The sequence below is a fragment of the Artibeus jamaicensis genome, unplaced genomic scaffold (assembly GCF_021234435.1).
Source record: "Artibeus jamaicensis isolate MK-2021 breed Jamaican fruit bat unplaced genomic scaffold, CSHL_Jam_final contig_548, whole genome shotgun sequence".
Lineage (NCBI taxonomy): Eukaryota > Metazoa > Chordata > Mammalia > Chiroptera > Phyllostomidae > Artibeus > Artibeus jamaicensis.
Genome location: NW_026521883.1, coordinates 1,355,077 through 1,380,659, shown reverse-complemented (window position 1 = coordinate 1,380,659; position 25,583 = coordinate 1,355,077). Strand labels below are relative to the sequence as shown.

Here is a 25,583-nt window from a genome sequence, read left to right as displayed (position 1 = left end):
AGCCCTATGTGAGTCTAACTCACTTCCCTGAAGTGACAACTGAGTTGTAGGTTTAAGGGTTTTTTTGTGGAAACCAAAGGAGAGCTGGGTGCTGACAAAAACTGTTTGTGTATTGAGACAGCAGGTGAGTCCCGCATTGGGCTCCACATCTGGAGACAAGGAACAGGCCCTGGCTGGGGTAGCTCAGTGGATTAAACGTGGGCCTGCGAACCAGAGGATCATGGTTCGATTCCCAGTCAGGGCACACGCCTGGGTTGCAGGCCAGTTCCCAGCAGGGGACACGACACACAAGAGGCAACCACACATTGATGTTTCTCTCCCTCTCTCCTTCCCTTCCCCTCTAAAGATAAATAAATAAAACCTTTAAAAAAAGAAAAAAGAATGGAGATGAGGAACAGGAAAGACTGGAGAAAACCGTGCCTGTCCTTGTCTGGCTGGAGCCCTCAGGGCACCTGGGAGGGACCGGGATGATAAATCCTGGAGAAGAGAAGTATGTGCCTTAAAAATGGTCTGTTAAGACTATGAGGAAATTTCATGCTGGGTGAGCTCATCGGCTGTTCCAGCTTTCACTCTCTGTCCTCAAGTTTACAGACAAAGACACAGACACACGGCAACCAGATGGAGTTAGAATGTTTAGTAAGAAGAGGTTTGTAACAGTAGGTACTAAAGAGAGACAAACAGATGTTTTTTCCTAGTCTGCAAACGTAGGGAAACAAAGCAAACAGTAGAATACCAAACAGCCTCCAAGGGTCTCTAAGATGATCCTTAAAAATATTTTCAAAAACAACTTTTATTTTATTACAGAATGTTACCAAAGGTGCAAGACACAAAATTGTCATCAGTATTCAGAAGCTTAAAGAAAGACAAAACCTCCTGAAGTCTTTGGAAAGGGTAAGTTATTCCCAACTGAGAGAAAATTTCTCCCTTCGTCTTGGGAAGTTGGACCAGGGACACTTTGCAGTTGAAAAGAGGGCAGGCCCTCGCCTGGACGTGCTGTTTCGTTACTGAAGTAAGAAAAACCGAAGTGATTCCGAAGCAGAGATTCCTGGTTATTCATGCTCCTCTGCGAGCCGACTGCGGAATGTCCTGCTGCTTGGGCCCAGGCAGCCTGCGACGGGCCATCCTGGAGCACTGAAGAAGTGCTGTCAGATCAGGTCTCGTGTCTGTTCCCCTCTGCCTCTGGGACATTGGTAGAGATTAGAGAAGGGTCTGACCCACCACTAGAGGCTGAGTCCTGACAAAACAGTGCAGGGGATATGCAGAGCTGCCCCGTTCCTGTCCTCCTCCAGGAAAGGGCTGGGTTTTGAGAAAAGCCGCCCCCGAGAGGCCAGCGCCGAACCAGGTGTGCTCCGGGTTCCCTGGAAGTGTTCAAAATCACCACACAGGTGGGCACAGGGGCTCTCCAGAGAGCAATTCCACACTTGAACCTAACAACAGAATAGGTCCCCGTGCCTCTGATAGGAACCATCTCAAAAATGCCAAATGCTGAAAAAGAGTTTATTCCAGTGTTAAAAGCAGTTACCAGCTGCCACTGCCCCTCTTCGTTTGCTGCCTAAACACATTCTCGTCCGATCTTTGTATCCGGACGTCACTCTGGTAACGATGTTGTCTTTAGGACTTGGTGACTTTATGATTTCCTCTAAGGTCCAAAGGAGAGCAGGCCTTGCTCCACACACAGCGGGTGCGTTCTGCCTCCGTCTCGGGACCCGGGCGCCGCACTGCTGTCGGGAGGTGCTGGGAGTGGCGGGTGGGAAGTTCTGCAGTTACCTGCTGCCTGCAGAGCTCCAGGGGCAGCCTCCCGAGTTGTCCCAGGAGCCTTCGGAAGGCAGCAGAGTGCTGGGGTGGGTAGGGCTGGCACAAGTTCTGTGAGCACGTAAACATTTTAATGCAATGGGAGTTTTTTTTTAACTTTTAACAAAAACGTGTGTATAATTTTATGTGACATAGTTATATTTAATGCATGGTACGTAAAATACGAAATAATATATTTATGAAATATGCATGTATACTTCATAAGAAAGGTTGCTTTTAAAACCTCTGGATGGACAGACACAGGCTTACTCACATCCACACCCTATAGTGAAAGTCCTGTTCACCATTAACTTATCACAAGTGGCAATGACCTGTCCAACTGAACTTTAGGTTATTCTTGTTGCTCATAATTTTATGCTAACTGCCTTACCAAGCAGCCTGTTCAACACAATGATTGTTGCCATTTTTAATACAAGAAGCCGTTCTCTTTGGGGGAACATTGAAAAGGCCAGTTTGTGCCTTACCTAGTAGGAGGCACAGAAAACATTTTGTATAAGAATTAGATTGGTAAGTGTCATGATGAAAGAATGTGTTTACCCCCCCCCCCCTTATTTCTGGAGCAGCCATCAGGAGGCCATTCATATCCCGTCACCGAGGACACACACATGCCCGAGAGATGGAGCCGCCGTGAGCCGCGCTCCCCTCCGTCTTGGGCCGAATCGGTGTGTGGGAACACGGGGCCCCAAGGCAGCATGGGCGGCCCTGACACGCCCGACTTCCTGTCCAGCCTTCGATTAAGTCAGTGACGTTTTCTGTGTCTCTGATTTCACACCTAGGATAATAGTGACTCTGCAAAAACCCTTTCTTCCTGGTTCACTGGAATGGGAGTGTTGGGAAAGTGACAGGTGCGATATGAAGTCTAAGAGTAGCCAGTGAGCAGGAGGAGAGCCATAAACAGTTTATTCAGTTTGACTTCCTTGAGGAGGAGAGTTTGTGTCTGTGAGACTGACATGTCGAACTTGCTTCAGAATACCCAGACTTCTGTGTGTGTGTCCCCTCGGGAGCCGATGGCCTCGGAGTAGGGACGAACCTTCCCTCAGCATCCACCAAGGACTGGGCCCCCGGCTCTGTTCTTTCTCTGGGACCTGAGTCTCACCTGCTCTTCAAGGCTTATCCCTAATCTTTTGCTACTTGGGCCACCAAGACAGATACAGATCGGCCATTTCCGGTGCATTCCAGACCTCCTTAGCTGATTATGCTGCAGGAAATGCTGTCACCCCGCCCTTGCCTCCTGGGCATTCTGACCTCACACAGAACCTGGAGATTTCTAAGGAGATAGCTGGGCTCCCACCCGAAGCCACTGTTGATAAGCTCTGTGTCCAGAGGTCTGCCTCCAGAGCTGTTCCACTCAGTTACTGACTCTGACAAGCAGCTGCCTTGGGCTAGATTTACCCCATCTACTGGAGGCTAATTGTGAGTAATACGTGCAGAGTAACACGGGGTTCCTCAGGACCTCAGGGCTGCATGGTGTCAGATAGACCTGCAGCCAGAACTCTCACACCCTAGTGTGACCCGGTCATCGCCGAGGCCCGTGGGGACATCTTCCTGGATCGGAACACACCACACTGCAGGAAGGAGCCTGAACTGGCTGGAAGACATGTTAGGAGCCTATAGCCAGTCTTGGTGGGCCCCTGAGCCAAAGCAGGGGCTGCGAGGGTGAAGGATCAGGAAGGTCATTTAGCAGGAGTCCAGGCGAGGGGAGGGGGCTTGGGCTTGAATACCGTGCCATTTGGAAACCAAAAGCCTAGGAGGAATTCCTCGTGTGGCAGATGCGGAGTTCAGTTTAATGGGCTGGGCCCGAGATGCCCGAGAGACAGCCAGACAGGAATGGCAAGTCAGTGGCCAGAAGAACAGGTCTGGACTTCACCGGGGTTTGAAAGACTCGGCGTGGGTCATCGGTGTGCACACGGTAGTCGGTCCCCCCAGAAGGGTGTGGAGCGTTATGAGCTGAGGACAGGCCCTGAGGAGCACCGTGAGATGGGGAAGAACCAAATAACCAATGAGCCCGCCCGAGGGTCCGAGAGAGTTTGAAAGAGGGAACCGCACTGGGTGCCGTGGCTGTGACCCAAACGATGAGGATCGAACACTGCCCCCTGGAACTGGCCGCCAGGAGGTCACCAGTAGCCACGACAGGAAGGGTCTCAGGGAGCTGGGAGTGACTGAAGGGAAACCCACAAACCTCGGAGTGTGAACGGGTGACGAGGCCATGGGGTGAAGGCGGGTAGACTTCTCAAGGTATTTGGTGGGAAAGGAAAGAGTAGAATGGTCCCTGGGGCAGATTTTTCCACATTTATCTTTAATAATAAAATGTTTCCGCATGCTTTTATGCACTCACCATCCTCTTCGGCTGACTCCCAAACTGTAAAGCTGAACCATACACTAAGCCTGGAAACCCTGTGTGGAGAAAGAACACGCGCACACTCACACTCACACACCCTCCTCCACATTCCCACAGCTCCCTGTCCTGGCAGTGCACTCACACTCTATGGGTCCGGGCAACTGACCGTGAGCTTCTCAGGGCCAGGATTCTGTTGTATTTGGTTTTAGATCCCCAGTGCCTAGAGTCAGAGACAGCGCCTGACTCTTGGTAGGGCTCAGCTGACGTCTGGCGAATGAATGAAGGGGAGAGAATGGATTTAAGCAGATGCAGGAGTCCTGCCTATAGTGTGGAGGTCCAGTTCTTTGCCCACGAAGACAAGGATGGAGCCATGGACAGTTGCCTAAGTGTCCAGGACACTGGCTGCTGCTCTCTCCCAGATGATTTGCATCTCGTTGCTATAAATAACCCGTGAAAGGCTTATCCATCCTTCCTCAAAGACCTAAGAGCCAGGCCAGGAAGGCTGCGACCATCTGAAAGGAGTTCCCTTCCTGCTTGTCCGCCCTGCGCTGTGCCAGCCCACCCTTCCTGTTACCTGTTCTCACGTGAGCTGCTCAGCCGGGCACCTTGGGGAGCACACAGCTTCGCTCTTGCCTTTTTGTGTGTCATGGAGGGTTGTATTTATGGTATGAGGACCCACAGAGTCTTGGGTTGAGTCCCTGTTTTTGTCAACGTGGAGAATTAATTCCAGCAGCTAGTCGGGGCGCCGGATTGAGTCCCACTGGGTGGTTTCCTACAGGTCTCGGTGCCTGTGGAAGCAGGCAGTTGAGTGGTATCGTTGAGTCAGTGGCTTGAAGTCTACGGGGGAAACAAAACAAAACTCTGCATGATTCCTGATTAAGTTCTGCTTTCTGAAAGCATCCAACATTGTTCATTATGTTTATGGTTTGCCTTTTGGTGCAGTTGCCCCAGTAGAATAAAATAAGATTGGTATGTTTCTTGTTTGAAGGATCTCAGCTCTTAGCAAAATCAAAATCTCCTTCCCCATCACTGAGGAAGCCTACAGAGGCTCCCTTGCCACTTGACAGAGCAAGTGAGGCTTTGGTGGCGGTTGACAGTGTCACAAGCACATACTTGCTCGCCTCCGCGGTAGGTGCCACGTGGGATGGCACGGCAAGGTGCATGCGATCCCCCAGATAGGCTGCCCTCTGCCTCGTAGGGAAGCCTCACCTGTTCTCTCCTTTCCTTTCCCTCCTTTCCCTGCAAGGAGATCGGGACCCCCCACACCCCAGGTGCTGGTTGGGAGGTTGGCAGTAACTGGAAGACCTCAAAGCAGGGGTCCAGTTGGCACATAGTTGGGTCAGAAAAGGCAGCCGTGCTCTCCTGGCACGGGTCAGCTAGCCTTCCTCCATGTGCCCTGCCCTGAACCAGATCACCAAGTCCAAAGTCAAAGGAGCAGTCACATGACAGCACCAGATTCTGGGAAAGGGCCAGTCTGGGCAGCAGGAAAACTGGGGATGACCGGGAGCACCCCACCTCACACATCAGGCTTGCCAGCACAGGCTGCGGGGGTCTCCCCTTGGCCACGTCTGCCAGGTTGAGAAAGAAAAATGTACTCTCTCCCTTCAAGAAGGCCCAACAGTGGCCTTCTTGCCCTGGCCAGGATTGAGATAATTCCGGTGGCTACTTAGCATTTCCCTTCCCTCAGAACCCCTGGGCGCCAACTAAGTGAAGGTACAATTCAGGCTCTGCTTCCAACTCCCTGGACAAAGCAGGATCCCGCCAATGACAGAGCAGAGCTCTTGGTGTTTCGCTGCTCAGAACTGAAACACGTCTGTTCGAGGCTGCCATCCTCAGGCTTCCCCTTACTGATTGATTGATTGATTGATTGATTGATTAGGAAGTCTGGGCATGGCAATGATGGCATTGCTTATGCTTGTGTTCCCTGACATCATCGGGCAACTTTTCCTGGTGAGGGCGGATCCCAGGAATGGATTGGTACTCACGCTTGTAAAGTTATGTCCTTGCTATTCCGGGCTCTCAGAGGTTCAAACCTTTGTTAGCAGTCAGGGCCCAGGGCAAGGGCTCCCTGTGTGCACACTGGGCAGTGCTGGGGCCGGGGGCTGGGCCCACCCACCGTGCCAGGGAAGACCCCTGCCCCAGTCCTGACCTCCGTCCACAGGTGTCGAGCCCGTTCTGCGCCTCCGTGAGCAACTGGCATGAAGGCAAATGCCTGTCAGAATCAACTTCCACTGCTTTTTCTAATATATAATGCTCAGTATATCAAATTCCATGTGCGCAAGGATCTCATTTATAAAGTTGTGTATATAGTGTATGCAGTTATATACATCATAATGCACACCTTTCTTACCCGTCTTTCTCCCTCGGATGATTCATGCAGAACACGTCATGGCCCAGTGACAAACCTTCCCTGGTCTCCCATTCATTTAGAAGACATTCCTGCGCCCCTGCCTCAGCCTGCAGGCCTCCACGCCCAGGCCCACCAGGCTCCTCTGATCCCATTTCTCACCCTCCGCCCCTCGCCCGCCCTGCTTTCCTGTGGGCCTCCCTGCTGCTCTTCTCCCACTGTGGGCACGCTCCCGCCTCCGTGCCTTTGCCTCTGCCACGGCCTCTGCCTGGAGTGCTTTCTCCCAGGACCCTCATGCCCAGGCTCCTTTGGATTCCTGCTCCAGCGTCACCCCCCCCCCCCCAGAGCCTCCCCTCACAGCACCTCAGCCTCTGGCACAGTGACTGTTCATCTCGTGGCAGGGGTAGACGCTCTGAGGGAACCCTGAAGGCTCTCCCGTGGTACTCCCGTGCCTGGCCCAGTGCCTGGTCCACGGGGGCTAACGTATTCATCTAACAAAGAAGCACAGGACACGAAAACAGACACTGACCTGCAGCTTTACAAAAATGAGTATCATCACAACCACCTGGTGAGGCAGGTCCAAGTGTTATCTTCATTTCATACACAGGAAAACTGAGGCACAGAGAGGTTAAGTCATTTACCCAAGGGAGCACAGTGGTGTCGGAATTTGAAGCCCAACACCCACCCTAGAGTCTGTGCTTTTACCGCTACCTTGCGATTTCTTCATGGGGGACTGAACGAAGGCATGAAGGGTCAGATTCCTCCGTTTAAAACCAGTGGCACTCAGGACAGGAGGCCACCGTCGGACCCAACTCTGTTATACAGCGGAGTGTGTGAGGGTGAACTGTAGCAATGCGTTTTATAAAGAGGCACTAAAGAAGTCAGGGAAGGAAACGGACCAAAATCCCTTCAGTAATCATCTCTAGGTGGTGGGGTTTTCAGCTGATGTGTACTTTCCTCACTGTACCTCTCTGTACAGTCCAAGTTTTCTACCTGGGCTAGTATTAGAATGATCAAATTAACATGGTTGCTTTTCCAAAGAACGTTACAGTGAAGGGGCGCTTAGTCCTGTCTGGGAACAGCTCGGATTGGCGGGGAGGCATCGGAGGTGGGTTCCCAGACCCTCACGGAGGCTTTCTCCCTCTCCCCGTCCAGGACATCATCGAGGGGGGCAACCTGCGCATCCCTCTCCAGGAGCTGCACCAGATGATCCTGACCCCCATCAAGGCCTACGGCTCCCCGAGCGCCACCCCGGAGGCCCCGCACCCTCACCCGCCCTCACTCATGGGCCCCGAGAGCCAGAGCCCCAACTGCAAGGACGGTGTGGCGGCCACCACCACCTCCGCCGGGGCCAGCGGCGGGCTCCAGCCACACCAGCTGAGCAGCTGTGACGGGGAGATGGCTGTCGCCCCCCTGCCTGAGGGGGACCTGCCAGGGCAGTTCACCCGTGTCATGGGGAAAGGTAAAGCCTGATTCCCCACCTGCCCCTTCTCTTCTCTCAGCACCACTAACCAGAGCTGCCAGTCCCAAGGGGCTTCTTCTGGGTGCTGGGCGACCTGCCCGCCCCAGTCCGTGTGTTAGCCCACCTTGCAGATGAGGAAGTGTGGTCCTAAGGGGTGAAGGTATTTGGTTCTGAACTCAGGTCTCTCCCACCCCCCCAGACCAGGGCTGCGGGGGCACCCCCTGGAAGAGTGCTCACTGGGCCTTGCACCCTCAGGCTACAGCAGCGGTTTTCAACTTTGTTCAGCTCATGGCGTACATAAACCTATTACTGAAATTCCACTGCACACCAAAAAATGTACTTTTTGCTGATATGACAAAAAACACGGGTATACTTTTGATTCATTCACACCGGACAGCTGTTGTTGTATTGGCTGTTGTCACTTTTTTATTTGACAATCTAAGGGAAAAGAGGTCAGTGCCCCTGACTAAAACAGTCAGGTACTGCATGCTTTTTAAATGGTCACAACACACCGGTTGAAAATCGCTGGGCCAAAGTCAGCCCAGACCACCCAAGGACCACGCAGGCACCACGGCCACGCAGTGCCTGCATCTCCAGCGCAGGGCAGGATGCACACACAGCCCTTTGGGTGGGAGAGCGCCCCTCCCACCTGACGGCCCGGGGCCTCCCTGGGGCCCAGGTCTTGATGCCTGTGCATAAATGCGAGTATCACTTTGAGAAATAACCCTCCAATGATGGAGGAGCAGGCTTCCCGCTCACGGGTGTGCCCACACACCTCACGTCCTAAAGCACCAGCCAGCTTGATTCCTCCAAATAAGGGGCGCAGTTCATTCATAAAACCACAGAGACTGCTCTCTGATAACAGCGATGGTCTTCGATGCCTTTGAACTCCCTGTCAAAGGGAGCCTCTTTCAAAGACAGAGCTCAGGACACTGCTGCGTTCTTCCTCTCCCAGAGTGTCTGTCTGGGAAGGACTGCAGAAGGCTTAATATAGAATGGTATGCCTGGAATCAATCAAAGGGGCTTCTCGAGGCGAGGGCTCCCGTGGTGACCGCGGCTGTGACTTCAGTGGAATGAGGAGCCTCCTGGCCTCTTTGTGAGCCTTCCGTAAAGCCACTGGCACACATACCTCGGAAGTATTAGTCCTGAGAGGAGAGCAGAGGCAGGTCGCCAGGTTAGGGTGGGTGTGCATTTTTCTAATGCATCTTCCTTTCTTTTTCCACACAGTGTGCACACAGCTCTTGGTCTCCAGACCTGATGAGGAAAATATAAGTTCCTATTTGCAGCTCATAGACAAGTGTCTGATTCATGAGGTGAGTTGTAACAGTTTTCACGAAGCTTTTTTCTCATTGCTTAGCCATGGTTCTCAGCATGTCTGTGACGGGATCATTTGGGTCTCCCCCAACTTGTTTTTGTGGGGCAGCTGTCATCATAGCTCCATCGTGGTGGCCTAAACGCAACTTGTATGTTACTTAGACGTCCAAGGATTCATCTAGACTGAGCTCTGGTTAGAGGGAGAAGGCTGGGGAAAAACTTCCGACTCGGAAACGATCTCTGAGGGGTGGAGGCTGGGGCGTGGTTAGCACACAGTCCTGCACCTGGCCCTTGACCTTTTCAAGTTTTTCAGAAGTTTTATTTTGAAACGTTTTGCCTTTTGGCTCCAGGGAATCTGAGGGCGGGGTGGAGGAGGACTGTGCAGAAGAAATAATGTGTGTGTGTTGTGTGTTTTCACGGCCATTCTTCTGGGTTTGGATTTGTGAGTTTTGTGGGAATCGTATTTCGCCACACGTCCTTCTGAAGGGTAACCGAGGCAGGCTGGAGGCAGGCCGGCCAGACTCGCAAAGCTAGTGCAGCCTTCACGACGAGGCCGGTAGTGGTCTCAGCTGCCCCAAGTGACCTGTGGGGACAGGTGGTTGTGCCTCAGATCCATGACCCCAACGGCTTCTTTGGCAACTCTCCTCCAGAGAGCCACAGAGACAAAGTCTAGGCCTTAGGACACTTAGGACTGGGTACATCCAGGGCACTGAGCTCCTTCTGTGGGATTTTGACATGAGGATAAGATGGTAAAGGCCTCCAAGCCTCCTCGCCTTTGCCACAGTGGCAGCCAGCACCCCAGGAGTCCAGTCGGCCCAGTTTGGGAGATACCTAGGGCAACGGTCTGGCCCCTACCCTCCTGCTGCTGTGGGCAGTTCTCCAGCCCCACCTCCGCGGCCTGCCTCCGCCCTCCTCCCCGCAGGTGTCCAGTCTCCCTCTGGGTTTGCACCCCAGCCACGCCTCCTCTACCCCCTACCCTCTCTCGTTCCTGCAGTTCTCTCTCGCAGCCGCATCAGTCCTTGTGTGCACCTCTCCCGAACCCTGACTCAACCCTTCTCTGTTTCCAGTCCGCCCCTGCACTCGTTTTGACCAGCAGAAAGCTGCAGAATGAAGAGCACATTGACGAATTTTAGAGCTCACTCATTCCACTGATATTTATTAGGGATTAAGCACCCTGGCCCAGGCTAGGCAGCTTACGTTGTGACAGGTAATCACACACATGATGATAAAGCCTCTGATGAGGCCCTCCTGGGGCATCTAGAACCCAGACAAGGAGTGGTGAGCACCCACCAGGGGCAAAAACAGGCGTTTCCTCAGAGGGAAACCACCCGTAAGCTACGTTTCAGGGCACAGGCGAGCTGAGTCTCTGTGGCAGGGACTAAGGAAGGAGGCGGAGGAGCGCTCCAGGCAGGGAGGGCAGCGCCTTCTGTGCATTGTTAGGGGAGGACCTTCAAGGTGGATTTCCAGAGGGATGCTAAAGGGAGCCTTTACACTTCTGAAAAAGCAAACAAGGTCCCTGCTTCCTCTCCCACGCTCACTCTCAGCACTGAGCTTTTAAGACACGAGAGGGCAAGTTACCTCCACCTCTCGCCTCAAGTCTGCTGATCCCACGAGACAAAGTAGCGAGTCCTCCAGCTGCCTCGGCCAGACAGCGCCCAGCTTCCTCGTTGGTCTGCACCAGCCCCAAAGCTGTGGCCTGATTCCTCTCCCTGTCCTGCCTCGTCATGCCCTCCACTGGCATCCTGGCTCTTCTTTCTGCTTCCTTCCACTTTTCCTCCCCGGTTGCCCAAGTGATTCAGTGCAAAGATGGCACTGTGTGGACTCATCTGCCAGCAGGAGGCCCCACTGCTGCAGAAGGGTCTCTCGGTAACAGGAGTCGTGGGCAGAAAGGAGCTTGGGCCGGGTCTGCTTGCCTGAACTACTGTCAGGATAGAGGTGCCCGCACTCTGCTTTGGAAAGGAAAATGTTGTTCAAACCTTTTTATTATTTCAGTTCGAGAAAGAGGAAACACATCTGAATAATTTTCCATAGCCTCAGGTTATTCTGCATGTGCAGAACACACGCTCCCCATGAGGCCCGCGGGGGTGCAGCCTGCATCCTGGCCGGAGGTTAGCCTGGGCTCCCGAGACAGGGCTCCCTTTCACAGCTGCCTAGAAGGGGGGCTCATGGACACTTCCACGGTGCCTGACTTTCTCCCCGGGGATGCAGGGACTGACTCCCCAGAGCAGTCAAAGAAAAGACAGGAAAGTTCTGAATTTTGTATCTGAGACCAGTCCCTTCATCTCATGGATTGTAACCCCAGGAGTGTTGCCTCCTCGCTGTCTTGAGACAGTTCTAGGAAGATGAGCTCTTGTCCCCTTTATGAGGCTTTTCATCCAGCCGCAAAAGCCACGGGACACATCCTCCTCCAGACAGACATATTGGTCTGGGGCTGACAGGGAGAGAAGATTCAGTGGTGGCTGACTGGCTGCGTCTGGGCGGTCTGCAGTGTGGAGTCCTCCTTCCCCTCTGGCCCAGCCCAGCGCGGCCAGCAGAGGGGCCGAGGTGTGGTGTCGGCCAGCCCAGCCAACAGCAACAGTGCAGGCAGGCATGCACAGGAGCCGGCTTTCAGAAAGCCCTCTGAGCCAGTCGTGACCCGGCTCCTCTCTGCGCCTCCCCGCTGAGCTTCCGGGATGGAGAACCGGCCACCACGCTCACTCGGCACCACTAAGGGGCTTGCTCCTGCCCGCAGCCTGGAACTGTGTGAGTCTGGTGCCCCCGTGCTGAGTGAATGAGCTGACCTCTCGGAGCAGGTGTCTACATTTCCATCTTTTTGGGTGCTCTTTGCCACCATGGGAGATGTTATGTATGAACTGATGTTCATACGTGGAAACTCTTTAAATGCGCATCTATAAAGGGAAACTTTGTCACTTGAAACTCAGGCTGTCCTTCAGGCTGGCTGCAGACCAGCTCAGTACTCTAGTTTTAAGACCTTGAACTCATTTGCTGGGGGCTAAGTAAGGTACCTGTTGAACACTGACCGTGATGAGCCATCATGTACGTACCACCAAAGGGCTGGTCTGTGCCATTGAAAAGGTCGGGTCAGAGTATCTGTAAGCAGCGTGTATTGAGTCACTGCTAAGAGCCAGGCATGTGCTACACATTCTAAGTGCTTTTCAGGTGTTGGCTCATTTAAACCTGACAGTGGCTCTTTGAGGGGAATGTTACTATGCTCAGTCTGGGGAAGAACAGTCTTGGGTGGAGGAACTCGGGTAAGGGTGTGTGGGACTCACGCCTGCCACATGCATCCAGGGCCTTTCTCTGACCCCCAGGGCTGGACCCTCCTCCTCAGGTCATCTTGACCTCGGCGCCTGCACCTTGTGTCCTCACTCACCACTGGGCTGGATAAAGCCGGTCGGAAGCAAAAATCTGCCCTTCCCTTTATTAGTCCAGCAGAGGGGTTTGCCTGTTGCTGTTTTCAGAGGTGCTCAAGTGCATTTGGACACTCGCCAAGCACCACCACCAAATGAGAGAGACCCTGGAAGAGAACCACATCCTTAACTTTGGGCCATGAGACCGTCCGCCACTCACCTTAGAGGGGGGTCTGCACTAGGTTTCTGGGCTGGTAGCCCTCCCTGATGAATACCCTTAATGGTGCCTGGCTAAGGTCACCCAGGAGGAAAGGCTCTGCCCGTGAGTAACTTTTACGCAACATGACTAACACTTTTTGCTTTCATTCACATAGCTCTCCTGTGTTTAGGTCCTTAAAGATTCAATGTCATCGTGAGAAAATTAAGCTGTCATTTTTTTCTCTGTTTCAGGAATCTATTACCTTCATGGAATATAGTCATGTAGTCTGTTATTCTAAGTAATAGTTTATTGCTACTTAAATTTTATGCTTTATTGACGAAACTACTTAGGCGTGTTCTCTCCATCATTGTTAATGCTCATCTGTCAAATCTGATGGATTTCCCACAGCGTGTGGACCACAGCTCTGGACACCTGACAGGAGATTCCTATATTGCGTGCGCTCCGCACCCTCTAGAATACTCCATGACCAAGTTCTTCCGGCAACAGGAGTACCAGGATACTTGCTGCCAACACAACCCCCTGAGTCCTCCCAGATCTGTTAAGGCAGGCTCTGGGTGTGGAGGACGGGGCCCTGGAACCTGCATGCCGACTTCTCTTCGGGGAAGTCTGTAGACCATGAATTTGAGAGTCCCCGCTCTGGAGACACAAAACCCCTGAAAGTCCCTCCCTGGGCCGTGGTGCTCACAACAGGAGACATGGTATATGTGACGATGTATCACAGGGCAGTAGGCAAAACATCCCCCAAACACCAGTTTTACTAGAAAAGACGTGAGGGGTCATCGGATCTACCCATCTTCCTAAACTTTAGACAACGTGTAGGTTTGGACGTGCGCCGGGGTGTTGGTAAGGCATGGGATCCCCTAATCAGAGATCTCCCAGCCGAGCCCTAAAATCCGGAGAGTATATACTCCATTTTCTAAAGCACAGCTAACCACTCAGGGTGTCCACACACCATCAAGCAAATTGATTTTTGGAGTGGTTTAGCATTTCCATTGATTATGAAAATTCAGGGGGCCTGCAAAAGCCAGCATATTCAACAATCAATTTTGCAATTTATTCTTGGTTAATAAATTGAGTCCAGACTGGAGTCAGAGGAAAAGGAAGGTGGGTATGGATCTGCCAGAAATGCAACCAAAACTGAGGGTTATCAAAAGCTTAATGCATGTACTTTACCAGGCACCTCCAATGCCAAGTAATTTGAATTTTCCATACAGGCAGCTCACAAATAAAACTGACTGCTGTTTGAACCGGGTTGGAAACAGGTGAAAAAAAGGCAACTGCAGAGACGCCAATGTTTTCCCCTATTAATTGCATGTTTCTCTCTCTAATGCCAGGCTGCGTCACCCATTAAAAAGTCCTGTTTGTTTTTGCAGGCATTTACAGAGACGCAGAAAAAAAGACTGTTGTCATGGAAACAGCAGGTGCAGAAGCTCTTTCGGTCTTTCCCTCGGAAAACCCTTCTAGACATATCAGGATATCGACAGCAGAGAAAGTATGTTGGGATTCCATTCTTTGCAAGGCAGGGCGGTTCCAGGTTCCTGCCTGGGTTCCTGAGGCAGGACTGGGCAGGGCATTCTGCGTTCACCAGGGTGCCCTGGGGCGGGTTCCAAGTCGCATTCCTCAAACAGGTGGGGTTGGGAAAGGCTGTGGAGGGAAAGCATTCCCACAGGAAGAGCTGAATGCGATCTTTTGTAACTCAATTTACATTGTCAAAATGACAGTGTTAGTCGTCCAGATGCAGAGAGCGGGTACGATCTAATGAATGCCAGTGGAATACCTGGCAGTTCATCCCCAAAAGGGGGTTCTGAAAGGACAAAAACGGATCGTTCTATCAGCACCTGAAGTGGTAGTGTAATTTTTTTCTCTCTCCTAGCTGCAGACAAGCTAATTATAGTTGGTGGCAGGGTGAAGAGCCCAGTGCTAGTCTATTTTGGTCTGAGCTGCAATCTAAGAGTGGAGCAGCACCATTCTTGATTTTTCATAGTACTTCGGCTTCTTGGATGCAGTTAAAAATAAGCTTCATTGTACTTTAGACCCCATTACCTTAATCTGGCTTTAAACTGAGGGATCCAGTTGCATATTACAGGTGAATGTGAATGACGGTCTAGTGGATTAAGCCTTGAAGAAAGACAGGGAGTTTGGGGAGGACAAGGGAATGACCATGCAAACACCCTAAAAAAAATCAACATTCTATTTTACATTTTTAAAGATGAGCAAATAAATAATAATGTTTTCACTTGCACCTAAAAAGTTCCAAATTCATTTCTCGGTGCATATAGGAAGCTCTGTTTGGTGTTGTTAAAATCTTTCACACTTATTTGCATAAGTGTGCTTCCAAACATCACTGTTTTATATTATTTAAAAGAGGTAAGGCCAATTGGAATTTGTGAAAAGTCTCTATTAAAGATTTATGTTAAAATTAAATTATCATATTCCACCATTACTTCTCAAACAAATATTTAGCACTGCATGCCAAGAGGTATCCAAGCGCTTTAAGAATATTAGTACATTTAATCCTTGCAACAACCATATGAGGTAGAGGAGCTACTGTTAACCTGATTTCACAGAGCGGCTGGCAGGCAGTGGCACCCAGGATCCCGACCAGGGAGGCCAGCTCCACAGTCCATGCTCTTCACTGCTCTGGAGGCCAGGCAGCTCTCTGGCCTCTGGCGCCTATACAGGAAAGATGGGCATGTCAAGCAACTCTCTCCTTCCCACCCCCCTCCGGGGTGGCCTTCCTGGATCACCTCTGCACCCGAAAGAAAGGCCAGGCCTGCTCTTCAGCCTCCTCCTCTTGGGCTACCCCTTTCCCAGGCTCACTGTCTCCTTGTAAAAGGCAGCAGGACTTCTCCCAAGGAAAAGGAGGAGGTTCCAGACCCATCTTGCAACACCAACCCATTGGGAGACAAGTTCTAAAAGGAAGAAAGAATCTAGAAGTTGAAGATGAAGACAGAGCTTTTAAGTTCTTTGCGGCTCCTCCCAGAACTTTCATTCCCTGCCTCTGTCTGCCCTGCCTTGTCCTTGGTTCACATCAGAGTTCCCATTAACCTTGACCTCTCTCGAGTGTTACTATCGAAAGCATGTATTGGGCTAACCCCAGGTTTGCCAGATTAGAGCTCCTTTTACCGATTAGGTAAGAATGACTGCAGTCATTGATTGTAGATGTTCAGATGGAGGTTGCTAAAGCTCTAGAAAGTAATTTGTTCTCCTAAGTGTAACCTCTGGGATCTTTATATGCTATTAATTTGCTTTGAAGCTGTGTTTCTCCAATAATACAAGGTAACTGCAGCCCAGCCCCTGCTTGAATTATCACAAATCCCAGATTAATTGGTTCTTATTCAGTCTCTTCATGACTTTCAAGGTTATGAAATAAGTTGGTTGCATTTAGGAAGGCAGAGAGAAAGAGAGACACAGCTGACGGAGCAAGAGAATGAAAATGTACTTTTGTCACTTTATTCTCTCCCCCAAAACAGCGATTATTTCATTAAGCCTAGTGATCTTAGGTAACCTAAGTGTTCACTCTGGCTGCTGGCAGTGGCAGTGTTCAACAGCACTGGCTTTGCCATAACCAGTTAAAGACGCCACGGAGGGGGCGCTACCGGCATTAGAAAGAAGGCCCAGCCAAACTCTCCCCTTCCCCACCCATTACGTCCCCAGAACGTTCTGGGATTTGCAGCCACATACTGCCCAGTGAGCCCTACCCTCAGGAGCGCCTGGAGCCCTCATTCCTCCAGTGACTAAGTGTCCCAGGATAGAACCCTCTCTCTACCCACATGATATTGCTTAAGATACATTCTCTCCTTCCCGAAAACACAAATCATTTTAGCATCATTCATTGACTACTGCACTTTGCATATGAAATAACTTTTTAAAAGCCCAACCAAAAAAGGAAAACAAACCCCCCAAAAAAGAGCCATTCGCACTAAATAAGGAAAAGTCTTAGCAGAATACTGAATCATCTACCAGGTGGCCACAGTTCTGACTCCAAACACCAAAGGCCTAGTTTCACAATTTTTTAAAAAAGCCACCACGGCTGCTCTCCACCTGTCACTCCATCCGATTGTCCTTCCTCCAGAAGAGGACTCTGCTGTGGCCACAAGAAATTACTCCTATTCCTCCTGGCTTAAATTTCTTCTTTTAAATTGGGCATTTTAAACCTTAGTCAAAGAAGAAAGAAGGGAAGGAAAAGGAGGAAGGAGGAGATAAACAAAGAGACCCAGAACCCGTGAGCGCCCCCTTCTCACCACATGTGGACGAGCCTGGGCCGGGGCGGGCAGCTTTCCTGGGCCACAAATGCCTGCAAATGGGCAGACGCGGCCCAGAAGTCCGGTGCGGGCAGCTCCCCGTGGTATTCTCTTCGCTGCTCCCTTTTTCTCCCTAGGAAATGTAGGAATTCTGGGGAGAAGAGAAACATTTTCTGAGATCAACTGTGCTGAAGGCTTAGATGCCCCTCCCCCTATGCACGCACAACTCTCTCTCAGGAAATGACTGTTTTTGCAGGACCCCCCACCCCCACCCCCACCCCATCACCCTCAGCTGGTTCAACTACGTCAGCCCTGCTCTCGGAGTCTCCTCCTCGCAGGCCTGGTACAAACCTCCCCTGCACGGCTGGGAAAGCAAGTCTGTTCCATCTTGTGGCCGTTGAAGGTAAAGCATTCGGACTTGAACATCAGTGAATGACTAAAGCTGACTCTTCTTGGAAAGAATGTGCTGGTTCCTGAAACCCCGTTGGCTGCTGCACACCCTCCCAGAACCTGAGGCATGTTAGAGAGGACGCGTTCTTTGGCGATGAGGTCACAGGAGCGATGGGAGCACAGCGTCCCAGTGCGATGCCAGGGTCTCCAGCAGCCTTCCTGCCTGAGTCCGGGGGAAGCATGGAACCTCTGGGTCTCTGCACGGAGGGCCTGAGGGTCCTAAGTCCAGGGCGCTTGCACACACACCACCCCCATTCTCATATCCTTGCTCTGTACCCAGAGTCAGAGCCCCAGACGTGGGGTTACGCCTCCATCTGGAGAGGCATCATGGAGGCAGAGGGTCAATTCATTCATTCATTCCACCTGCATTTACTGTGCCAGGGGCCGATTCAGTTGCGGGACATGCAGATTGGAGGAGGAAAGACACCGTCCTTTTCCTCGCCGAGCTAATGTCCCATGGGGCGCTCAAGCCACGCTCTCCGAGTCCGCCACACAGACAGAAAGACTGTGGTGCGCTGGCAGGATCACTGCGCCTGGCTGTGCCGCTTTCTCGCTGTGTGGCCTCCTGACGGGCATGAGAGCTCTGGGTCCTGTGACGCAGCTGGGAAGAAGGCCCAGGCGCTTGTTGATTCAATTTCGGGGCTGCCAGCACTGCCCCCTACTGGCTGTGCGACTTTCGGGGGGAAACCCTTAAGCTCTGCTTTACTTCTCCAGCTGCCAATAAAAGTGGACAGAGTGCCTACCTCATAGGGTTGTTGCGAGGGTTGAAGAATCAGTGTAGAAGTGCCGTGACGGTGCACGTAATATTCGCGCTCTGAACCTTTCCTGGTTCAGAGCCCAGGTTGCCCCAGAAGCCTCCTAACTGTCAAAATGCGAGCCAACCCCAGGAGGCGTCCCACCGGCAGCTTCGAGGGTGAGAAGCTCTAGGGGGACCCAGGCTCCTCCTGTTCTCTGTTCGCCCCCACAGTCGCGGCTTTGGGCAGTCCAACTCCCTCCCGACGGCCGGCTCTGTGGGCGGCGGCATGGGCAGACGGAACCCCCGCCAGTACCAGATCCCTTCTCGGAACGTCCCTTCCGCCCGCCTTGGCCTCTTGGGCACCAGTGGGTTCGTCAGCTCCACCCAGCGCAACACCGCGGCCAATCCCATCATGAAACAAGGAAGACAGGTTGGTGCCGCCCCAGGGAGCAGGGTGGACCGCCCCACTCAGGGCTAACGCTTCAGCGTGTTTTCCCTAGATGACCCCAAGGTGAGGGGAGAAACCCAGGAGGGCCAAACCAAGAGACAGCTGTCTCCGTCCTCTGCGGCACCCAGCGTCGTTTGCACTGGCTCTCTGGGGGACGGATCAAGGCCAGGGCTGCACCTGGCCTCGTGGAGGCCTGCTTAGGATGCCCCTGGGACCACTTTAACTTTGGGGGCCCCTTTAAGAAAGACATTTAAGACCTGGTTGTCATTTGCCTCGACCCTTGACTTGCCCCAGCAGGCCTCACCACCTCCCAAATCTGGGTTCCAAAGAAGCCCAAACACCTAAGGAGCTTTCTTAGCCTTTGCCACATTCCCAGCTATGGTGGAAAATCCACAGAAAGGAGCTGAGAGAGAGGATGTCAGAGGGAGAGTTGAAACACTCTCAGCCAGTCAAGGCCAGGCCACACAGAGGTTCTCACCGTGTGAGGTGCAGCCGACCTCTGTCCCTCACCTCCTCTCTCCCTGCCCCCCCCTGACCCTGCCCAGTGCCTTCCTGCTGTTTGCCCCCAGCCTTGCCATGCCATGCAGGCTGGGGCTGGGATTGGAAGGACACAAGAGGGTCTGAGGTGCTGGGTTGTCTTGAGAAATTCAGGGATGACAGATGGATTGGAAAACAGGAAAACAGCTCCAGGCAAGACGGGCGGGATTCACTCCCCAGGGAAAGCAGCAGAGTCTGAGAAAGACCCACCTGCTGGTCATGGCGGGCGACCCCCAGATCAGTTCAAGGGGAGGTCCCCACTGAGATGCCCGGTAACAGTTAACACAAGCTGGGTTGTGCCACCTCCTTGCCAGCTGGGAGGTTCTTTTTTCTCCCCCTTGTTTTGTAGTAAACTGTAAGAATCTCGAAGAAAAATCAAATGAGAGCCCTGAAATAGTTGGTGCTTTCTGTTGCTAATGCTTGTAGGCTGCTCCTTCTCCCCCACCCCACCCCCCACCTGCCACATTTCCAAGAAAACGACAGGAGACAGGAAGGCAACAGAAGGGACAAAAAGGGTTTGGAGGCAGTGAGGGAGAGAGGTGCCCAGGTCAAACCAAGGTGTAGAGAGGGGCCGGGATTGGGGGCGGGTGTGTGCGCAGAATGAGCGGAACCTAAATTCCTCTCTGTAAGTAAGCAGATGGGCACCGCTGGCCCGCAGGCAAGCCCTCTCTCCCTGGGGCATTGGTGGCCTGAATTCCGGCCGGGGCCCTGCTCCCCACCCCCACTCCCCCCACCCCTAGGTGTCTGGACTCATGGTTCCCCTTTTGTGCTTCTCACTAGAACCTCTGGTTCGCGAACCCCGGGGGCAGCAACAGCATGCCGAGCCGCACCCACAGCTCAGTCCAGAGGACCCGCTCGCTGCCTGTGCACACCTCCCCCCAGAACATGCTGATGTTCCAGCAGCCAGGTGGGGCCCGGAGCTTGATCTCCCACTGTCCTCTCCCCTGACGCAGAGAGGAGGCCAGGACGCCAAAATAGATGCCCTGGTGAACCCAGCTGGAAAGCGCTTGGCCTTGACTGTCACCGTACATTCTTACGAGCTTATAGCAGCCTTTCTTTTTTTAAACCGTGCCTTGCCGGCACGGACAGCGGCTGCTTGGCTGGGCGCCAGCACGAGGAGCCCCGGCGTCGCTGTGGTCTGGCAGGGACAGTTTTGATAGCAGTCATAGTTCTAGGTTGATTAAACCAGAGATGCCACCGGAGGGCTTCCAGGGGGGATGGGAGGGGGTCCGTGTGCTGTGGGGACAGGTGTAAGACAAAGAAAACATGACTGTGTTGATGCTAAGGGACCCTCCCCAGTGTGGCAGTGCCTCGCAAACACGACTGTGGGACCAGCCACCTTTCCTTTCCTTGGTCAAAGGGCAGCATGTACAATTCAAGCCCATCTCACCTCTCACAGTGCCCCCAAAACAGGGCAGCCAGGGTTACACGCAGCCGGCAAGTGCTTTCTCTATGCAGACGGCGACCTCTTAGACTCAAGGAGTAACACGCAGCCACACAAGCGGTCATGGCACCTACCTAGACTGCTCTGTAGGCGGGCAAACCAGACACGTATCCGCCCGTGGGAAATGCCCACCCCGGGCCATAGGTGCGCTCAGTGCAATACGTCCTATAGGAGCTTAAGGAGGGAAATGTCACTGTGGCCTTGGATGGGCAGGGAAGCTTCTTGGAATTGGAGCTGAGTGCAGAGGACAGAGGTGAAGAGATGGAAAGAGGAGGGTGGCGCTGCAGACGAAAAGAACAGGAGAGCGGGACTGCAGGGGTGCCGAGGCCACCGTGAGTCCCGGAAGCCGCTGCTGGGCTGAAGTAGCAGTGGGTAGACCGAGGCAGCTGGGAAGAGGGTGCCCATTGGTGGGGACTCTAAATACAAGGCCAAGGAGCTCAGAGCCTGTCCTGTGTCAGTGGGGACTTTACGGAAGATTTGGGGCTGGGGGTCAGGCAAGAGTGTGCCTGGAGGAATGAAGGGGAGGCAGGATTCGGGGCGGGGGGGGGGGTGGGGGCGGGGCGGGGCGGGCAGTGGACACGGATAAGGAGCAGCAGGAGGATGGCGGACGCGTGGAGCCGCCATGGGGTAAGGTGTGTCAGGAAAGGAAGGGGCGTCTGCATGGCCCAGATGCTGTTTAAAATTACTTCTTAACTTCTAGAACTCTTTGTATTTGCCCACTCTTGTTTTAAAGCTTCATTTCTTCATTTTGATATTTGCAGCAATTTTTCTTTCCAGCCAGAAATACTTGATAAAGTTCAAGGGTGGTGAAGGCCTTCTCTCTGGGTTATATAGTCCCAGCCTCTGTTATCATGCAGAATTATGTTTAATCCATTCCCAATAACAGAGAATCTGGACAAGGCTTGAAGGCGTCCTGGGCACGAGGCGGTCCGTGGCCTTGAATGACTGTCCCACCCCAGCCCCGGTCCCTGGACTGCCCCCCCAGCTGCCTGGCAGCCTCACAGGAGCCCCAGCACAGATGAGGGCTCTCCAGCCCCGGCACACACGAAGCCTTCTCTGTGGTTCGTAACCTCTCTCTCCTTCCCTGCAGCTCTCTTCCAAGCCCTCAGTCTTCCTCTCTTTTCCTGGCTTAACTGGGAAGACCAGGCCCCCGGAAAGAGCTGGGCCTTTCCGGGGAGGAGGACTGTTCAGGTCCATTGCCACGGATCCCCCAAGTGCACCTCCGTCTGCCTGCACTGCTGCACGGCGGTGCTGCCGCTCATGCTCAGGGCAGCTGTGGCTGGAGAGTCTTCCCACCCTCTTCCCGGTGCGGCCTCTTGTTCCCATAGTTAAAGAATCAAATGATATGGAAGGGGGGAGGGCTTGCAAGGAAAATTGACCATCCCCCATGCCTCCCCGCTCCAGGCCCACAGTCCCATTTCCCAGAGGCAGCTACTTATAACAGTCTGTTGTCCGTATTCCTGGCAGTTGTGTCTAAGTCTCTAATAATGTTCTTTGCACACTGGACCTGGATTCTGAAACACTTGGGTTTGTATTTTTTTTGCTAGCCTCTCACCCAAGCATTACAAACCCACTTCCAGCAAGGCCCTAATGACCCGCAGGGTTTCTAATGATGGCCAAGGCACTCACTCAGACAGGGCTACTCCGTATTCCCAATTGCAGATGCATTGGTGAACACTCAGCAGGGGCCACTCCTAAACCCCGCCCCGCATGCTCTGCCCAGGCTGTGTGGCTTTTCTGGGGACAGGGTCAGGAAGGGCGAGGCAGGGCACAGCTGTGACCAGGATTCCGCACTGAAGGGAGCAGAGGCTGCAGAAGGTTGCTGCCACGGATCCAGGGATGCTCTCCTAGCCCCTGCCCAGGGTCCTCGTGCATTCCTGCCTTTGCAGATCAGTCGCTGGTTTTCAAGACCAGGAATCACTGTCGGAAATGCTTCCTTCGGCCCAAGGCGGCCTCCTCCTCCTCCTCCACAGGCAACTTCTGTCACAGCCACGGCCATCGCCAGGCCCGGACAAAGGCTCACCCTCCAGAGACAGGGTCTGAGAGCCGAGCCAGCCACTGGGTGTCCTGTGCAGATGGGTTTTCTGTTCCAGACGTCACACCCTGGGCAGCTAACCAGGCATGTATGGGTGGTGGCCCGGGCAGGACGGGCTGTCAGAAGTGTCATGTCAGAGCAGCAGGAATCAGGAAGACAGAAAGTGGCTTTCCTGTGTACACAGCAGCAGTAACACGAACAGAGAATGGAGACACGGGACCAACCCAAAGTTGAGTACTTGGAGAACTGTGTTGCAGGCCAACATCATGGTTTCCTCCTGGCCGTGGGGTATCTTTGAAGCCACATTTAAACCCTCTGCGCAAACCTTGAGGACTACAGAGCATTCTAAAGGAGCTTTTATTTATTCTGTTAACTTAAAATAATTCTGTTAAGATGATGGAAGACCTTAAATATCTCCAAAGACTAGAGTAAAGGTTGGGGGCTAGACCCAGCCAAGTCGTGCGTCAGCTGATTGGTTGCCTGGCTCCGATTTGCAAGGCACTCGCTGCTTTCCTGGGTCTACAGCATCCGTGGCCCCTTGGAAGCTGTGTCAGGGTGGTTTTTCACTTTATTTGCACACAGACAGGTTCTAGATGTCTCCAGGACTCGCCGAGAGAATCACTGGTGATCATGCCCTCTTGCAGGCCTCGGGCACTTGTCCTCAAAAGTGAGGAACACAGGGCCGGATGACTCACCCAAGAGGTGACTCGGACTCAGGACAAGTGTGGCACCACCCCGATGAGAGTCGCCACCTTCCTCTGAGAGTCGGCGTGTTTCCCAACTGAAAAACCAGTTTGGAAACTGCTTGCAGGATGATGTCTTATCTTGGAAGCCGATGTTCCTGCTGACCTGACTCAGCCACCCTCGGGGTCCAGCCTGGAGCGACACTGGGAAGCTGGAGGCCCCTTCTCACCTGGAGGGCCTGAGAGAGAAAGGGAGGCCCCTCCTCACCCCAAGGGCCTGAAAGAGAAAGGGAGGAAAAGCCAGAGGCAGGCGTCCAAGAGCAAGCATGGGGGAGGGTGGGCTGCCCGCCTCACCCGGCTACATTCTGCAGATCTCATTCCTTCGCTTGCACAAAACCACGTGCAAACAACCCTTGGGGCTGGACCGCCCCCCACCATGTGAAGTGGATCCAGCAGCGCCTTCCGCAACAGCATTTCATAGGTGACATTCCTGCTCACAGCACACCTCCCCTAAGCACAAGCTTATGCTTAGAATTCTTCCCCCATTAGAATGCCGCACACCTGGGTCGCTACCTTTTGTTTCCTCCTTCCTGTGAGTGAGTTTTCCCAATTCCGAGAACTGCCTTCGGGAAGAGTGCGAGAAGGAAGTGCATCAGAGCCCTGGGTCCATGAGCGGGCAAGGCAAGGGCTGCCAGCCAGAGGCAGAGTCGGGACCCACATGAAGTACGTAGTAAATATTCGTCCCCTACTTTCTAATAAGCAAAGCAAACGGCCCTGCTCGGGGAGGGTGGTAAATGAGTCCATTCTGTCGCAGCCGAGAACCCAGCCGGGCCTGTGCCCCCCTGATTCAAGAGTCCAATTCAAAGAGACCAACTGGAGGCAAGATGATAAAGTATTATTGTCTTCCTTGTGCCATATTCTACGCATCATAATTTGGTGATACTGTGGGTCCCAGGGGATTTCCACAGCACTTCCTTCTGCAGTTGCAGGAACTAGGCCACCAGAGAAAAGCCTCCGTCCCCAGAACAGATTCAGGGGTGCAACTCATTTGTCACTCCGTTCCTCTTTCCCCTGCCGTGACCTCTCTGTCACTACCAGCTTACCTGCCACTCTGATGCCATTTGCTGCTCACACTGATCTCTTTGCCTTTTGTTACCATCCTGCCCCTTTCTTCCTGGTTCCCAGGTTTATTTCCCTTTCTTCCTTACCTGCCCCCACCCATCAGCCCAAGCCCCACACCCCATCCTCTGTCCCTTCCTCATCAGACTGTCTTTCCAGTGTATCTCCTTCCAGTGACCCTGCCTCTTACTTAACCAGACCTTCAAAGCCTTCCTAGTTACCCAACAGAGTGGCCTCAACTGTCATTGGCAAAGTGGGATTCTAAAGGGTTTTTCCTAAAATGCCCGACCTGTCTTTTTCTAAAATCCTAAAGAAATTGGCCTCCCACGTCGGCTTCAAGGCTTTGAAAGAGATGCAGAATTGCACCTCGGGTGCTGCAGACAGAAAATTCTGCAGGAATGTCCAGTTTCCGCCGAGGAAAAGCCGCCTGCCCTCCACGCCCCAGTGGACCCTGCAGCAGCACGTCATTAAGGCTGGGCAGCCCCACTCCCTCCTGGAATCTTCTTGACCCTGGGCCTAAGCACTGGGCAATATACTTGTGGGACTTCTGCAAAAGCACAAAAAAGTCCCACGTCAGCCTAGGCCCTGGGCATCTTAGAGCTGGGGAGCCTCGCTAAATATTGGAATGACCTGAAAAGGAGGGGGAGAACTTCTGGTACTCAGAGATGGCATCTGAACTGAAGAAACAGGCCTGCTTTGGGCAACAGCAGAGAAGACTTGCTCTCAAAGAGTCTTTTCTGCCTTACAGAAAGCTAGAAACTATGTCTGCCCGTTACAGCCGGGAGGCCCAGCACAACTGCAAAGGATGAGCCCTCGGGATAGGACCCCAGGGCTCCTGTGGGCCTGCGGAGCAGGAGCCACCCAGACATTCCTCAAGGGTCTCGAAAGCTCTGCCCACCCAGCCACCCGTAGCTGAGAGCTCGGAGCCCAAGATGGAAGCTGTTTTATCCACCCAGCCGGTCTCCCTAGATCTTGTATGTGCAGGGAGATGCCACAGATCTGTTTTTATCAAATACACAATTAAAAAGTCACACTATTAGGGAA

General features: G+C 53.0%; 1 protein-coding gene and 1 long non-coding RNA gene across 3 annotated transcripts in view; one reads left to right on the top strand and one right to left on the bottom strand.

Moving 5' to 3' along the window:
• Positions 1-25,583, top strand: part of SAMD4A (sterile alpha motif domain containing 4A) — a 202,496-nt gene that overhangs the window by 164,875 nt on the left and 12,038 nt on the right. For both annotated transcript variants that reach the window (XM_037155563.2, XM_037155560.2), the window contains 6 exons: positions 805-891; positions 7,653-7,959; positions 9,187-9,272; positions 14,217-14,335; positions 18,505-18,703; positions 20,039-20,165. In XM_037155563.2, the coding sequence (XP_037011458.1) occupies positions 805-891; positions 7,653-7,959; positions 9,187-9,272; positions 14,217-14,335; positions 18,505-18,703; positions 20,039-20,165 (925 nt within the window). The remainder of the gene's footprint in view (positions 1-804; positions 892-7,652; positions 7,960-9,186; positions 9,273-14,216; positions 14,336-18,504; positions 18,704-20,038; positions 20,166-25,583) is intronic.
• LOC128628139 (uncharacterized) lies at positions 4,636-17,518 on the bottom strand. The gene is made up of 3 exons (XR_008392466.1): positions 17,439-17,518; positions 17,088-17,238; positions 4,636-4,987 (listed from the first exon to the last, which is right to left on the bottom strand). It is a non-coding gene; the product is annotated as an uncharacterized LOC128628139 (long non-coding RNA).